General features: G+C 33.0%; 1 protein-coding gene across 1 annotated transcript in view; it reads right to left on the reverse strand.

Moving 5' to 3' along the window:
- Positions 1 to 7,036: 7,036 nt before the first annotated feature.
- Atg9 (autophagy-related protein 9) overlaps positions 7,037 to 16,925 on the reverse strand; it is a 41,376-nt gene continuing 31,487 nt past the window's right edge. The window contains exons 13-22 of the mRNA XM_067285175.1: positions 13,028 to 13,178; positions 12,817 to 12,951; positions 12,224 to 12,403; positions 12,037 to 12,120; positions 11,905 to 11,971; positions 11,742 to 11,830; positions 8,407 to 8,600; positions 8,168 to 8,297; positions 7,750 to 7,931; positions 7,037 to 7,666 (exon numbers count right to left, since the gene is read on the reverse strand). Of these exons, the coding sequence (XP_067141276.1) occupies positions 7,657 to 7,666; positions 7,750 to 7,931; positions 8,168 to 8,297; positions 8,407 to 8,600; positions 11,742 to 11,830; positions 11,905 to 11,971; positions 12,037 to 12,120; positions 12,224 to 12,403; positions 12,817 to 12,951; positions 13,028 to 13,178 (1,222 nt within the window). The 3' untranslated portion in view covers positions 7,037 to 7,656. The remainder of the gene's footprint in view (positions 7,667 to 7,749; positions 7,932 to 8,167; positions 8,298 to 8,406; positions 8,601 to 11,741; positions 11,831 to 11,904; positions 11,972 to 12,036; positions 12,121 to 12,223; positions 12,404 to 12,816; positions 12,952 to 13,027; positions 13,179 to 16,925) is intronic.

A 16,925-nucleotide genomic window follows, 5' to 3' on the forward strand; every position in this document is an offset into this window, starting at 1 on the left:
CCAAATATTCATCAGGCATATCCTTTAAAACTATTGTCTCCTATTAATACAGAATGCCAAAATGTGAAATTTGTCCTTCGGATAGTATTTGGGCTCGAATTACCGCGGTGAAAACAGCTTGGCACATTATCAATAGATCAGAATACATCAACTAATATATACATCGAATAATAAAGAATGCCAAGAGTATTTTCAAAGAAAGAGGAATGTCAAGAACCGGTTACAGCTGATATCTGTTTTTTGAATAATTTCACGGACTGGCTACAAAAACTGGAAGTACGGGAATTTTAAGTGAAAAAGTCGTATTGCCTTTTCCTTTTCTGCATGCGAAATTGGCCGAATAAAAATGGCACTGACCACACAAAATTTTCTTTTTCCCGAAAGTATTCTATGTAAACAAAACGATTCTATTTGGGAGAGAAAATGTGCTAGGGAAGTAAAGTTTTTAAGAAAGGTGTGTTTAATTAGCCGTGTGTTTTTCCATTTTTAGTGCGCTTCTCCTCGTCATTAGCCCGGATAATCGAAAGTATACTGTATTGTACCGTACAGTCGAGCTTGGTTTTAACCATGTTCTTCCAGATTAATTTCAGGCAGATGTACTGGAAAGCATATCTGGAAAATTTCGACAAATAGAAGAGTCACGGTACAATATTTAACATAAATACAATTAAAATATGTACAGTACGTTATATATGGTGGTTCACACGGGACCGAACACTTATTACGTGGAATAACTCCGTATAACACGAAGATGAGCATAAGTTACGAACGGAACGATTCTTTATGACAAAACAATGGACGAAGATATGTTTCGCTTTACGTGTTATTCAAACGTGATTGTGCAATCGTGAAGTATTGAACGAAGCCATTGTTCAGTCCCCACTGAATCCTTGTAAAATAAAGTATTTTTTTTTTATAACTTATTCACCGTCTGATTTATTTAATAGTCAATTCACTCAAACGTCATTGAATTTTAAAAAAAATCCCCGAAGCAGCTCGAACCATCTCGAGAAAATTCGGCACGGATGAGTGAATGTCGTAAGCTATTTTGAATCCCGATAAGATCGTGTCCTTGAGGAATATCACGCCGTAGACATTAGCCGAGATTTTGGGTGTTTATAAATCGTGACAAAACAATCTCGCTATTATTTTTATAGCTTCTACTTAACATTTTGAAAAAAAATAATAATAATAGTATACTTAAAACAATAGACATTAAGTCGAATTTTACTCAATTCTTCAGCCAAATATTTTCCGGGTGTTAAATAAGAGGGAAAATATGGCAATTTGCCAAAAAAAATGATCAAAATTTTTACATTTCTGGAGTCGGGGGTCCTCGAAACGTCGAGGATCTCCGATTCCAGAAAAGGTTTATTCTGTATATATGGACGTTAGTGTGAGGGGCACAATTTTGTTCATCCACTTTGCATCTTAATAACGCCTGTGACTTTAGTCCAAAATTCCTGAAATTCTATATCAAGGTTTCTGTATTAGAGGGAAATGTTTCTAGAAATTTTTAGGAAAATCGGACCATGGGTTTGGAAGATATGGTTCCTACCCACTTAATATCTCCCGAATCGATGACAATGCCACTAAACATAAGAAGATTAATTAATGGCATTTTTAAAATAGTGTAATGCAGTTTGAACTCGACAGAGTTCAAACTGCATTACACTATTTTAAAAATGGTAATTGGTAATGGTAATTGTCAATAAATAGTAATTGCACTTTGTTACGTGAGAATGTTACACAAAGTACGTTTTTTTTTACATTATACAAGTTCAGGCAATTTTTAATAATCTTCCGAGAAAAACGATAAATTGAGTTTTCGAGCAGTAGTTTTCGATATTTTACTGCTTGCACAAACGAAATTATTGTCGTACAAATCGCAATTATCCACCAAATAATTCCCCTAGCATCATAATTGGATATAATCTATGCATTTTACCATTTTTTTAAAACTCTTTCCATCCTATGGGCAATAAAAGGGCGTATTTAATCAGGCCCCTCGTTTACAGTTTTCGGTTAATTATGAGGGGGGCTGACTCTCAATGGGAGCATTGCTAAAGGATGAGATACGACGTCCCGACTCCTACTATTCGTGTTGAATTACGGCAGTGTGAAACGATTGCAAATAAAATTTTTTTATCTTCTATTACAATTTAAATATTGATTGAAATTGTTCTGTATATAAATTATATAGTACGAGATATAATTTTTTGAACTGGATCATTTCACCAAGGTTATACCAAGGAAAAAAACGCCTCGCGTGATATGAAATTCAAATTATCGTTTGATAAATGACTGAAAAGTCGAATGTCGTGTCAACTTTCCTTAAAGAAATTCGATCAATACAAATGATACATAACGATTTACGACAATCGTCCACTGTGACGTAAGTACGTGTTAATATTACAGTTCGAGAACAACCCAATGACGTCCAAGTTCGCTGTATGACGACATTGGGTTGTTCTCGAACTTGTACAGCACATCAAAATCGGCGACAATAATAGACGTAGCAACGCCATTTGAGAACGAGGAAGAGGGCTTCGCAATCGCCCGCCAAGGAAAGATCGAGAAATATCGAGACCTAGCCAACTTCTTCCGGGCAAAAGGATATAACACCTACATCGACGCCTTCGTCGTGGGAGCCCTGGGAGGCTAAGACTCTGAAAATGAGTCTACTCTACGCAGGCTGGCCATCAGTCGTAATTACGCCAAAATAATGAAGAAACTGATGGTTAGCGATAACATCCGCTTCAGCAGGGAAGTCTGCATGCATCACCTCACTGGTCGCCCATTCTCCCAAACCACTCATCGACAATCCCACTTGAATACGCAATCATCACGACCTCGCCAATGAACTCTTTGGTACTGACTTTGTTCTTAGTTACTGCCCATGTCGCCCTAGCTTTTGTTCTCTACTGTCTTCGGACACCTTCAACGTATATTATTTTACAGGCTGGCATCGAGCCCATGGAACGCGGTACGTAGGGACATACCCTACTCTCTGTAAATACTCCGCAGGCCATAGGCCCTCGGAAAGCGTTTTCGCGTCTTCGTTCAATTACTGTCTACCTAACTACTTATCAGGCTATGTGCCCTTGTACCCGCGATGATTTTTGCTTCTTTATATACTTGTACACATTTTTGAATTTGATTTTAATAAAAGGCTTTTAAATCTGATCTCGATACAGTGAACGTGTAAAGTTTCGAAATTTCGAATAGCCAAAACTGTAAACATACAGTGGGTGATCGGCTAACGAACAGTTCGGAAAACGAACAAAGGCTTGAAACGGATTATGTTCGTTAACCGATCACCCAATGTATACCGCATGTTTTTGAGATAATTGCCTGAATGAATGCCAAGCCATTTGGTTCGTGTGCCAAGTGAGTTGACATTCTTTGAATCAGTTATCGTTTGACTTTTAATCTTCGTCCAGCTTGCGAAACTGTTTGTCAAATGATACTTGGCATAATTACTCAGGTGTGGTAACGATACAATAACGTGTTAATTTTAAATAAGGAAATTTGCATATAAATTATTTCCTCCTCAATTATAATTTTGATGACGATGTTGTAATAAATTAGTCGATCTTCAAAGATTAGTTCGGTGTAAAGAAACGTAATTAAGTAAAACTTTGCCATTAATTCAATGATGATTGACATATAATTAATGTTTGTCAAGCGTTTGTCCAAGGCGTTTGTCAGGAAATGCCCTTGAAATTTCTGCTGGCAATAAAAAATAATTAAGGAAAATGCCATTTACGATAACGTGCTTTTATTACTTTTGTAACGAACGACTTTAAATTATGAAAGCTTTACTCGAGTTTAAACCGAATAGTGCATTAAAAACCGCAAAATTGAATATGAAAACTCCACGTACCCGGCCCGATTAGTGAGGCGCAAACCCGCCATCATTATTCGGCGATTTTATCCACTCGACCACTAGTGACACCAGGTTTGAGAAAAGAATGGTGTTTTGAACAGGATATGTCTGCGGGTACGTTGGCTTAATTCTCATAGAGTTGAAATAAATCATCTGAAAAATAAACAAATATTCAGCTGATAGATAATTGTTTGTTCTTTCAGACTCGAATTTGACGTTTATCTCGAGATTTCTTGATTCGAAAGCAGACATAACATCGAGAAATTTGGCTGGTAATTGCAACAAAGAATGCAGCAATAGGAACAGATCAGGGATTGGTTCATCCGCAGTGCATTGCAAGAATAAAGTGCTTCAAAGAACGAAACAAAGAAATCTTTCCACCTCGAAATGCCACGATAAAATGTCTTCTAATAAAATAAAGAGCGTGCAGTACAGCTTAATACTAATATTGCCAACTACGTTTTCTTAATTCTACAATGAAATCTTGAAAACTAGGATTAACGAAGGGGTTTTGCTAGTACTTTTTTTGGTGTAATAAAATCGGGTTTTGACATTTTTCGAATTGTATGCATATTGCAGAAATTTTCAAATATAAGGAAAAACTATTAAATTAGATATAAATAATCAATTTAATAACCCGAACTTTAATTAAAGTCAAACGAACAACCGGATTATCGAGCTATATATATTAAGACTAATTTTAATAATTAAGTATAAAGTAATTTGATAAGAAGTAGGTGGTTAAGCCGCCATCTCTCGATACATTTAATAATTAATAAATTTATAATTATTAAATGTATCGAGAGATGGCGGCTTAACCACCTACTTCTTATCAAATTACTTTATACTTAATTATTAAAATTAGTCTTAATATAGCCCGATAATCTGGCAGTTGGTTCAGCTTTTATTAAATTAAAATAACTCACTTGCATTTAATTAAATTACAAAATAATATTTGTTTTTCTTATAATTAATACCAATTATAAAATATTTTAAAGATGAATTTAGGAAATTTATATCACACCCCGTTCCGGCTTCTCGAACTGTACACGAGTACAATAGTCCCTGTATCAACCCTATTATAAATTTGATCAATCGATTTGATCAATAGAGGTTTCGCGTACATTTAATTCCAAGCTCAGTCCCTGCTCATTGCATACAATGACGTACTGTAGTCCCTATATGCAATATACTGTTCACTCCGTAAGTGTATTATAAGTCATGTAGCTTGTAGCTTTAAATTTTTACGCAATAAGGCTATTCTGCCAAATTTCTTCTTACGATTCTTACCGTAAAGGAGGCGTTCTGGTCATTTTTCTCGCTCATCGAGGTTCCGATCTTTGAGCTTAATATGTATACTCTACAGGTGATGCAAAAGTCAGTTAATTAAGTTTTATTTTTAATGATTTAAAGCTAGTTTGAAGTAGTTACACGTTATAATCGCAAATAACTTGCAGCTGTTTCGTGTTGTCCACCAGTGTCGGTGGCTAGTTTGCAGCTCATCAACAAAGTGGAGTTTTCCGGCTTTTCTTCGCATATCTAACCCCCAAATATGGGCCAGGAAATTCCTCCCGGAAGGCACTACTCCTCGCAAATCATTCGCGTGTTGCATTGCCATATCCCATCAACCCTACAATCCAGTGTGTTAACTGACTTTTGATCTCCTATACATATTTACGTGATATCCTATACATGTTATATAAGTCACGAGTTTATAAAAGTTGTCCTAATTACAAAATTTGAAATATCTTTAATTTTATTTTTCTGTTAATTCGTTGAAAATGTTTCCATATTTACAGATAACAATACCAACAACACTTATGTCAATAATAATCATCAGCTTAAATATTTTATTTAATATTAAACTCTTATACTTGGATTATAAAAAAAAAATCATCCAAGCACATAGAAAAAGCTGAAATCATGCAAAAAATTATTATTATTATTATTATTATTAACAGATTTTTTGAGTATAGCTTCTATGTACAAGAGAATGTAATCTGGACATGAGAAAAGCATTATACAACATTTCTGACATAGAAACCTTATGTACAAACTAATTTTTTGAGATAATATTTCACTCATACATCATTCATAACATTAAATAATATATTGCAGCTCTTAAATATATATATATAATAAAAAAATCCAATATATTATCATCTCAAAATTAAATTATTTTGAAAATATAATTCAATTGCATATTAAGTTATAAAAAATAAACAAGAAACTACACTAAGAAGAATTTTAAAATGTTGAGAAACAAATCCATTGAGATGAAACTATCATCTGTTATTGATCCTTTGTCCTTTCCGGGCCGAATCCTTTCCGAAGTGATGCTTTATGCTTTGTCTAAAATGTCTGGTCGATGGACGCTCGACGTGGTTTAAATTGCATTATTGGCTTTAAAATAATATATATTTTTTGTTCTGTACAGTGTTGTCGTTCTGTATTATCATCTCAATAAAATAAAGATACTCGTTAGCATTAAATGCCGATAAAAATATTAATGTTTCTTGTGCGTGGACAAGAATTAAAATAGCCGAAGTACTTGACAAAAAATTCACGGAAACAAATTTTTTTTTTTTACCATTTTCTCATACAAATAACTATCGGCATGACAAACAAATTGGACCATCTCCGTCTGCAAGGGGGAAAACTACAAGGCACTCTATGCAAAATTATACCAGGACAGAATCCCACAGCATATACACCACTCACAAATTAGCATGCTACTATAAACTGGACAGAGTAATATATACTCTATTTCCATTAATGGAAAAACTAAGCATTAATAAAATAGTCATTTACTCATTCATATTTATGCTTTTTTTTTTCCTTTTTCCAATAACAGGAATTTAAATTTTACATGTTTCTCTTGTTTTCCTTCTTACAATTCAATGGACTCATAACTTCAAATAGCGTGTATTTAAATTCGTCATAATTATCAAAGTGTAAATGATCACAGGCAACAACAATCCATTGCACAATTTACAAATTCGGTGTATAAACAAACTCACATTTACACGTCGGAGCAACGAGTTAGTCTGTAGACAAAGAAACCGAAAAAATTGGCATGAGCTATGATTTAAAAAATGTGTCATATACTCACATCTTACTTTAAGAATCGATAATTACATCTAGTAGTTTTTATGTAAAATTTAAAAACGAAAAATTATCGCAATGCTTACGTAGTATGATTATGATACACACTTCTAAAATGATTTAAATTTTACATTATGTGCGATCAATTTTCAATTATTAGTTTCTTGTCACCTATAGAAATTCTTACTGAAAATGGATTTCGTTGGCGTTTATACAAATTCGAAAGAACCAATCGGCTACTTCAAATAAAAGTAAATTGAATAAAATACTGACGTTTCTTACTACCCATTTAAATTACTGCTTAAAGACAATTATGAAGATTGATAAATATTCTGGTTCTTTTAGCAATTTTGCTTTAATAATTAATGCAAACATTTCACTCGTCCATGTTTAACTGCGTTTCTCTTAAAACTTTTTTACACACATCGAGTAAAAGTTTTAAAATTTGTACATTGGTAGTCGTGGACACTCCGTACATCATTTTTTTTAATACTCATGCAATTTAAAATCTCGCTTAGAGATCAAAATACTTTTAATCATTAGAATTTTGTCGTAGAAAGCATTCAATTGCAGTTAAATACTGTAGCAAGACATTAACAGAAATGGCAGTTAAATGCTGACTACTAAAAGCTTAATCTCGGCTGTTCATACATGTTTCCCACTCAAGACGACCTGAGAAAATATACCAAATTTTAAACGTTTGTATGCAAATATGTATTAATTGATAAAGAAAATTTATAAATATTTAAATAAACCTGGTTATTCTTGTGTCAGGCAGAAGTGGTTGATGTTCGGCTCTTTCTTCTCCCTCAATACCTATTACCTCTTGAGGAGATTCCATAATTCCAGGCATGTCCTGTAACGGACGCTGCCAAATAATGGATGGATGGCCAACTCTTGGTGCACTACTTCTTTGCTTCAAGTACTTAGAATGCAACTAAAATTTTAAAAAGATAATTTTATGACTATCTACTTACATTGAAATATTTTACATATTCTTTATATATTGTAGAAAATCAGAAATGTTTTCTACAATAATTATAATAAATTTTTATAATGATATTCCACTAAATTTGTATAAATTTACTAATTTCTATTGAAGTTTTACTACTCCATTAATGTTTCTTGCAAATAAATACAATTTATAGATTAAAGTATCATCTCGGTACTTACACCGTGCATATATAAAGTACTTATACTCATATTAGCAGCGGTAAATTCCAAAGGTACATCAGTGACAGAAGAAGGTTGAATAGATGTAATATGACTTTCACTCTGATGTTGATATTGGGAATGATGTAAACTAAAAAAAAAATATATAATATAAGCATTATAATGATGTAAGCAATATAAAAAAATTTGGTTATATTTTAAAAGAAAATAATTCTCTTAAAGAAGTAAACTAGTTATACCTTGAAATAAGACCGGCCGAATTAATGTGAAGTGGTCCTTCTCTTTGAGCAATGTTTCCGACAAATACAGGTACTGGAGAAGGTGCCGATGGAGAGAGAAGTTGAGACCGTGCTAATGATCGAGCCAATATACTAGTAGGACCAATTGATGGATCGACATTAGTATGCAAAATACTCTTCACTAAATCACTATACTGAAAAAAAGAATTTTCTCGTAAACTAAAATGGTTTTAAATTATATTACAGTGTGATAATCGAGACAATTTTATTAACGAGTAAAAAAAATGAAAACATTTAAAATTACTTATTCAACTCTCGTGAATTAAGTATAAAATTAAACTATATATATAATCCAATATTTATATTATTAATATTACACATAAAGTAGATGTTCATTTAATGAACATAATTTCAATTAATAAGTACAGTACAGTTCCTGCCAGCTTTGTCGTACACACGTGGCATAATATACAATCTTGTAATATGTGTTTCTAATAGAATAAATGATAGAGTTCTCAGAGGACTGAATAATTTCAAATACAGGTATTTCTTATATGTAGGAAGTTAAAAAATGGAAATTTTTTGAATAGTGAATATTTTCCTGGGTATGTGGGAAATTCATTGTTTGTGATGTAACAAACTCTTAAAACAACAAATGATTTTCAGCAGCCTAAGTAATCTGTTAAAACAAAATACTACTGTATAAAAAATATAAGAATTAAGATTCTTAACTTTTAAACATACGTTCAAAAGCTATCTGGCCACAATCTATTAAAAACAAAGACTGTATTTCCAAATATAACTGAATATTCTAACAGCATCATTTCAGCACATACAGTTGACAGAGAGGGATTCGATGATTTATCATTTGCAGATATCAATAAACTGCCAGTTGACAAAGCTCTTACCTATAAGGAAATAATGGGTCATCCTTGAGACTCCAATCCAAAAGAAAGGTGATAATAATGAAGAGGTTTCACTCATTGCAGGTTTAATTGGGAAACCATTTTCTTACATATCATCCTATTGTCAAATGAGCTGAGTAATTTAAATATGCTCTTAAGTTATACATGGTCTGTTATAAAAAAGTATACAATGACCTAGCCAAAGCAAGATCACAATGATTGATAACTAAATTTGTTGTCAGAACCAATAAAACTGCAATATCAGTGAAAACAAAGTACTAACTTTGTTCAAGATGCCACGGAGAAAAATCTCAGCACTTTAATTATGAAGGCAATAAACCAAAATATTTCAAGCAATAAAAGTAATTTTCCAGTCTTAGGCAAATAAATGCATTTATTATCAAAAAGTGAAAGAAAATAAAATTTAATTATTATTCGTGTATATAAGTCATAATTTTTTGGTCCTATTTTTGTGTTCATGAATATACTTTCTTTATAAATGTTAATTTATTCTATAAGTTTAGGAAATAAAAAATGCATTTAAGTGCATAAAAACCAAATGAATATTTAAATATACATTTTCATATGGCTTGTTTAGACACATCCTATTATTTTAATTGGTCTATCACATAATGTTTACTAGTTTTTGAGATATGAAGTCAATTTTCTATTTTTTGATATGCATAGTATTTTCATACATTGCTTTCTTTGCATGGTTATCTCAGGAACAGATTGAATACATTTTGAATACCAAAGTGTATAATAGATATTTCTGTTTTATCAGCAGCATAAGTAACAATGCAAATGTGAGGATAGACAGGGAGAATAATTAGAATTAATATGTAAAATAATAATTTAGAATTCTTGTTATGATGTAGTAGAAAATCTCCAGAGGTAAAATGAAAAGGGAAAAACAAACTCCCACACTTCCTATTACGTCCAATTTCAACGATGAGAAAACCAATCAAGATGACCATATAAGGCAATGAGTTATACTAAGGTTCGAGAGACCAACTCTGACCTTAGTCACCTATAACCATTTATTCCGAATATTTGACAGCTGTTATCAAATTTATGTGGTAGAATGAGTAACAATACCAGACAGAGAGGTCATAAATTTGTCGAAACATTTGATTTCAGACAATTAATATAAAGAAACTCTAGAGACAGACCGAACTAGGAAAGGGTTGCATCATAAGATGCATTAGTCAGCTCCCCCAAAATGGGTATAAAAAGGAGCTGGACGCAGACGTCCAGGCGGACATTGACAGAAGACTCCATCAGATGTCTACCAGATATCCTGACCCACCATACACAACTGCGGACATCAACCAGATATTCTGGCCCACCATACTCTACGGCCAATACCTCCGGCCTGAAGCCGCCATCATCTTTGCCAAGTCTACAACGGTCCACTGCCAATACTCCACTGGATCAGTGAATGTCTTCATGACAACGCATAATCACGAATCCATACACCACAAGTACACTTCAAGAGGTATTAACATAGACCACTTTGTAAACTCTCTCTCACTCAGTTATAAGTTAGATTGGTATACCAAACGTCAACATATGAATGGTCCTGCGCCGAATGAGAATTGTCATGTCGATAATGCATTTATTGTTTTAGTTGTATCTCCGTTTGTTTTGTACTTTAGAGTAATTGTATCAATCTATCTGTTTATTAAAATGTTAACCTGTCTCCTGTCTATACAAGGACACCTGTCGACCTACCGACGCACTCCCCACTCACTTTTTGCCCTCCTAAGCCATCCAACAGACACAGAAATCGTGCTTTACAGCCTGATGCACTACATCTGCATGGTCTTTACAGCCCATGCAGATTTAGTGGTCAGAAGGAATCAACCCTTAGCACCCTCCTTATCTCACACAAAGAATTGGGAGATTGTGAAGCAAAGACAAATAAAAAAGTTCTATTTTCTCTCTGTTCCATATCCCACAAAAATATGTCATGAGTAATAGAAAAAATATTGTAAACTAAATCAGTTTAATGTCAATTTCTCTTCTCCTTTCTATTCTCATGATGTATGAACAGATCTTAATATCAAGAAAATTAACAAATCTCTCACTCCTGAGATTCCTAACATTATGGAACATAACTCATTTTCCAAAAAGCAGTAAAATGCTTTCATTAATTAATTTAAACAGAATACTGTAAGCTGGAACCAATGGATATTACATTCAAGTAATAGATTCAGTTAATGAGTAACTCTGTGAAACCAAGTGTGCTCATTAAATGAGAGTCCATTATATGTAATTACTAATATTTTTAAAATATTATTTAATTTATAATAATAAAGTGAAATAACTGATAATGATAACTTTTAAATGCAAAAATGCTTAAAAGAATTTTAATAAATATTTTAAATTGAATAGGCTATTTATTATTTATTTTAGAATTATACTAACTTCTCCACCCAATGATGAAACAGAATTCAGAGAATAATACAATGCATTTTCCTCTGGCATCATATGTAACTTTCTAACATCTCTAACAGCTACAAAGATAAAAATTGTATATTAATATTGCTAATAAACACTTTGAAACCTTAAACATTATTAAAGAAACAACCTTGATCTCGCAAATTATTTAAGTACACAGAAGATTCTTCTGGAGGTATCCAATTCGGATTCGTTAACTGTAATTAAAGTAAAAGATTTTTAATCATAATTTAAGTATTAATTTAAGCAATTCTTCACTTACAGTGAAATGCATAAGTGATAATTCTGTTTTCCCATCTTCAGCTTGCTGGTATTGATTTGCTTCTGTGTGACCTTCAGTCATCCACTATAAATTCAATAAATTATAAAAAATTTCTAATATTAAATTTGTTTTCAAAAACTTTCAATCAAACTCAAGCAAAAGATATAAAATACATAAAATTACATACATTAGGATTACCATGACGTCGAACATCCATTTGTGCAAAAGAACAGACGTCGCCTACACCCACAACCTCTACAGTAAAGTTACGCAAAAAATCCACAATATCTAATGAACGGCGAGGGAGATAAAAGCAAAGAATGATGGGTGTAACAATCGGACTAATTAACTCTTCCAAAAAATGCACCTATACGAAATACAATATGACTTTTTTATCATTCAACAGTATTAATTTTAAACAATAAAATCAATATAATTATTACTGCCTTATTGTCCTTATTTCAATACTTAATAATTTATGTCTAAGTTGACAAATATAATAATAGGACTGTTAAACTGGTGTAAGTATTATCGCAAAATTGAGCAAAAGTTCTCAAAGAAAACAGACTTTCTTTATTGAGCCTCCTGTCCTCCTGTGACGAGGCTCAATAAAGAAAGTCTGTTTTCTTTGAGAACTTTTGCTCAATTTTGCGATAATACTTACACCAGTTTAACAGTCCTATTAATAATTTATGTCTAAGTTGACAAATATAATAAAAATAAAATCAATATCTTTAATTAGAAATCTTATACAAAAAGTTTCATTGATATCCAACTTACAACTTTTAATTGAAACAATTGTGAAAATTCATTTCTAACTTTAAAAATATGAGCTTTCCCTCTCCAGTGATCGGGAATGTAATGGATGTGAGCTAAGATATTGGTCATAAGTTTTTCTGGACACCAAACCAAATTCTAAATAAATAATATATATATAAATATAGAGAGAGAAATAATACTTATATTAATAGAAAAATGACATAAGACATACTTCTGGAGGTAGAAAGCTTTGGCATCCAGCACAGATTATACCACAAAAAGTCATAACAAATAAAATATGTTCCACAGTCATTACATCTTCGTCATAAATGGTCAAAACAAGAAAATATGAAAATACAGCACCAGCCATAAAAATGATACACCTGTAAAAATAAAATTTTAAATAACTAATTACAACAATTTTAATTGTAAGTAAAGTAGAGCATCGATTATCCAAAAATTGGTTAACCAAAATTGACTTCACAGAAGTAATTCTAGAAATTATGAAGTTTTTACATATAATAATTTTCAGCGATCTTCTATTAAACTAACTTATCATCATCACTAGTGTTAGTTTTATTTATTTATTACACTACAAATAGAAAAGCATGATTAATGAGTCACAGGCTAATACATCAAATACTTCAGTGTGCATAAGCACAGTGAAATATTTGATACATTAAAAACAGTGATGACACAGTTAGAAATGCAACCAGAGCAAATTTCAACTGTCTTGACAATCAAGCAAGCCAGGAATTTAGCAGAGTTAAAAGAAAAAATTATGCAAAACAATGTAAAATTAGAGACTTTTCAATAAAAGAATTGTAATAAATAATTTTTATGTAAATACTTATACTTTAGTTCTAATATTAATTTTATTATTATGTATTTTCTACTTTAAATTCAAAAGTTTCATCAGTACATTGTAGAAGATAATTAGAACCTAGTGCTTGCTTTTAATAAATTAGAAAATTTATTTCATTATTTCTTATAATTCTTACGTATTGAATTCTTTTATGCTATAACTTTTTTTACTATTATACTAAAATTAAAGTTGATATTTTTTTACTTCATTTATCTTTTTATTCTTTCCTACTAAGTGTGATTAGTCAATAAAAAACTGCTCAATTATCCAATTGCCATGCCTCAATTATTTCAGATAATTAATTGATGCTCTACTGTATTTGAGTTAATTTTAATTTTTCATTTTTTTTTATTTATTTATATTTATAAGTTATGAACTAAACTGAAACTATTTAATATATATATATATGTTACTGTAAATGCTCGAACTATGGTAAATCCTAAGATCTTCCAGTAAAACCTAATATTTACCAAATCTTTGTGGTAGAAGTCCGAAATGTTCTGCAATCATCGTTAATTTCAAACTTTTACTAGTATTCACTCGGTATATCTTAGGTTTTACCTAAGAGACATGGTAAATGTTGAAAAAATAGTCCCAGCTACCCACACAGTGCCGCTGCTTGCTGCATTCCATCATTTGACACATTAGAACATGCACGCTAATTCTAATCCTGTTTGAGATTTCGCTGTCTAAAAGTTATTTATGAATCAAGATGGGTGTGAAATGGAGATTTTATGAAATAATGGACGAGCTCATGCAAGCAAGAAAGATAATAACTTTTATCTCAATACGGATAAATATGCAAAGTGTTTGAAGGAAGTAAAAGCTGCAAAGAACATGAAAAAGAACCTAGCTGTTCATTACAGGCTTATAAAGCATTATGACATTTTGACTATAGGAGGCAAAGAAAAACTAATTGCACCTATGAAGGAGGAGAATGGAGAAATAAGATATTACATTTGTTATGAGGACTTATTCAACATTTTTGAAGAAACGCATGTTGCTGTTGGCCACGGTGGAAGGACACGGATGCTTAAGGAATGTAACCACAAGTACAAAAATGTAACAGTTGAGGCTACTATGACATATTTGAAACTATGTCAACCTGGCCAAAAGAAACAGAAGACTTTGAAAAAGGGCATTATCATCAGACCTATACTTTACAGTGAAATAAACTCACACTGTCAGGTTGATTTAATAAATCTACAAACTACCCCAGATGGAAATTATAAATTCATTTTAGTTTACCAAGACCATCTCACCAAATTTATGATCCTTCGTGCGCTTCAAAATAAACACACCATAGAAGTTGCATACCATCTTTTGGATATTTTCACCACTTTTGGAGCACTGAGCATCCTTCATTCCGATAATGGTCGAGAATTCTCTAACCAAGTTATTGAGAGTTTATGCTCCATGTGGCCAGATATAAAAATCGTACATAAAAAGGCAAGACGTAGCCAAAGATCAGTGGAGCATGCTAATCAAGACATAGCCAAAGATCAGGGGAGCATGCTAATCAAGATATAGAAAATATGTTGAGCACATGGATGGAAACCAATCAGTTATCAAAGTGGTCAGAGGGTTTAAGATTCATCCAGGTGATGAAAAATAGAACATATCACGAGGAAATCAAATGTTCCCCCTACGAAGCAATGTTTGGTTGTCCAATGAAAATGGGCCTTGCAACTTCAGCAATCCCTAGTAATATGATTAGAGTTATAAGATCTGAAAAAAATTTAGAGAAGTTGTTGCATTTGCATGACAATACGGAACAAAATAATGATGTGAAAAATGCAACCGAAGAGGACAAGGAAGAAAGCATTGTTGGAAATGAGTCAAAAGGGGATATAGACAATAGCAACGATAAAACACAGGAAGATGAAATGATTATTACTGAGAAGATGAAGGCAAAGCAAATAACCAATGATTCCAATGTAACAATTCAGAGAGATACTGATTCAGAGACAGAAAACACGATTGAGTCTCAGGAAGTTCTTGTAACTATAGAGCCAATACCAAAAAGATAGAATCTGTAGTGACTATAAGAAACAATGCAAAATTAAGTTTGGAGAAACAAGCTGAAAAAATGAAAGCCACGTCTGTTGATAAATATCAAACTGTGAAAATTGGCCAAAATGTAAGACTGAAAGTGTCTGAAATTGACAAAGCTAAAACCGACCATAAAAGCGTTATTGCAGTTGTAGTAGATGTAAAGGACAATGCGTTTTACCAACTAGGTACCAAAATTGGAGTACTAAAGCAGCTTTATACACAAAATCAATTTACCTCACGCCTTGAAGACCTTATCAAGGTAGAAGTTGTTAAAGATAAAGAAGTGAGTCTTTGAGAAGTTGTTGCAAAATTGTCTTTGACCGGAGGACAAGGTTTCCAGAAATGAAACTGCCAAAAAAAAATGTGTAACGAAGAAGTGTGCTTGCAAGTCGTCAGGATTACTTTGTGTAGCACTGCTTGTACTTAATCACTTATGATATGCAAAGTAAGGCTACATACAAAAACTTAAATTTATTACATATACGATATATGGTGCGATTATACAAGTCGGACATATAATGGAAAACATGCGTGTACACAGCGAGGTCCGAATCAAAAGTGAGGTCACAAGCCGAGAAAGGTCGAAGGTCAGGTTGCCAGTTTGTTGGGTTCAGTGTTCCACCTGGTGGCGACCTTTGGAATTACGACCAAAGTTATCACCACAGTACTCCCCCAGTACCGTAGGTATGAAGTTAAAGGTATCGGGGGTTAAATCTGACTCGTCTTCCAGATCGTGTTGTCGTCATCGTGTTGGTAGGTGCAGAGTCACTCAGAGCGTTTATCGTTGGTCGCTCTGGGGAGTCCGGACGTGTTGTCGTCGTCGTGTTGGTAGGCGTAGAGTCACTCAGAGCGTTTACCATTGGTCACTCTGGGGAGTTTGGACGTGTTGTCCTGCACGAGTTTGGCGATGTACTGACGTTCTCGCTGTCTAAAAATGCTGGCTTCAGTCAGTCGATGTTAACTGTTGTCATTTTTCCATTGACTAGAATCGTGAAATGCTTAGGTGTCCGTGTGGTAACTGGGAAGAGGCCGTCGTAAGGGGAGGTCAGGGAAGTTCTATGACCTTCTCTCCACACAAAAACATGGGAGCAGGTGTCGAGTGCTGGATGAACGAGGTGTGAAGGTTTCACATGTGCAGATGTTGGAGTTGGCGTAAGCGACTGCATTGTGGACCGTAGGCAATGGAGGAAGGATGATGGATCTGCTGACG

The sequence above is a fragment of the Centruroides vittatus genome, unplaced genomic scaffold, assembly GCF_030686945.1.
Source record: "Centruroides vittatus isolate TY-2023 unplaced genomic scaffold, ASM3068694v2 scaffold_211, whole genome shotgun sequence".
NCBI classification, from domain to species: domain Eukaryota; kingdom Metazoa; phylum Arthropoda; class Arachnida; order Scorpiones; family Buthidae; genus Centruroides; species Centruroides vittatus.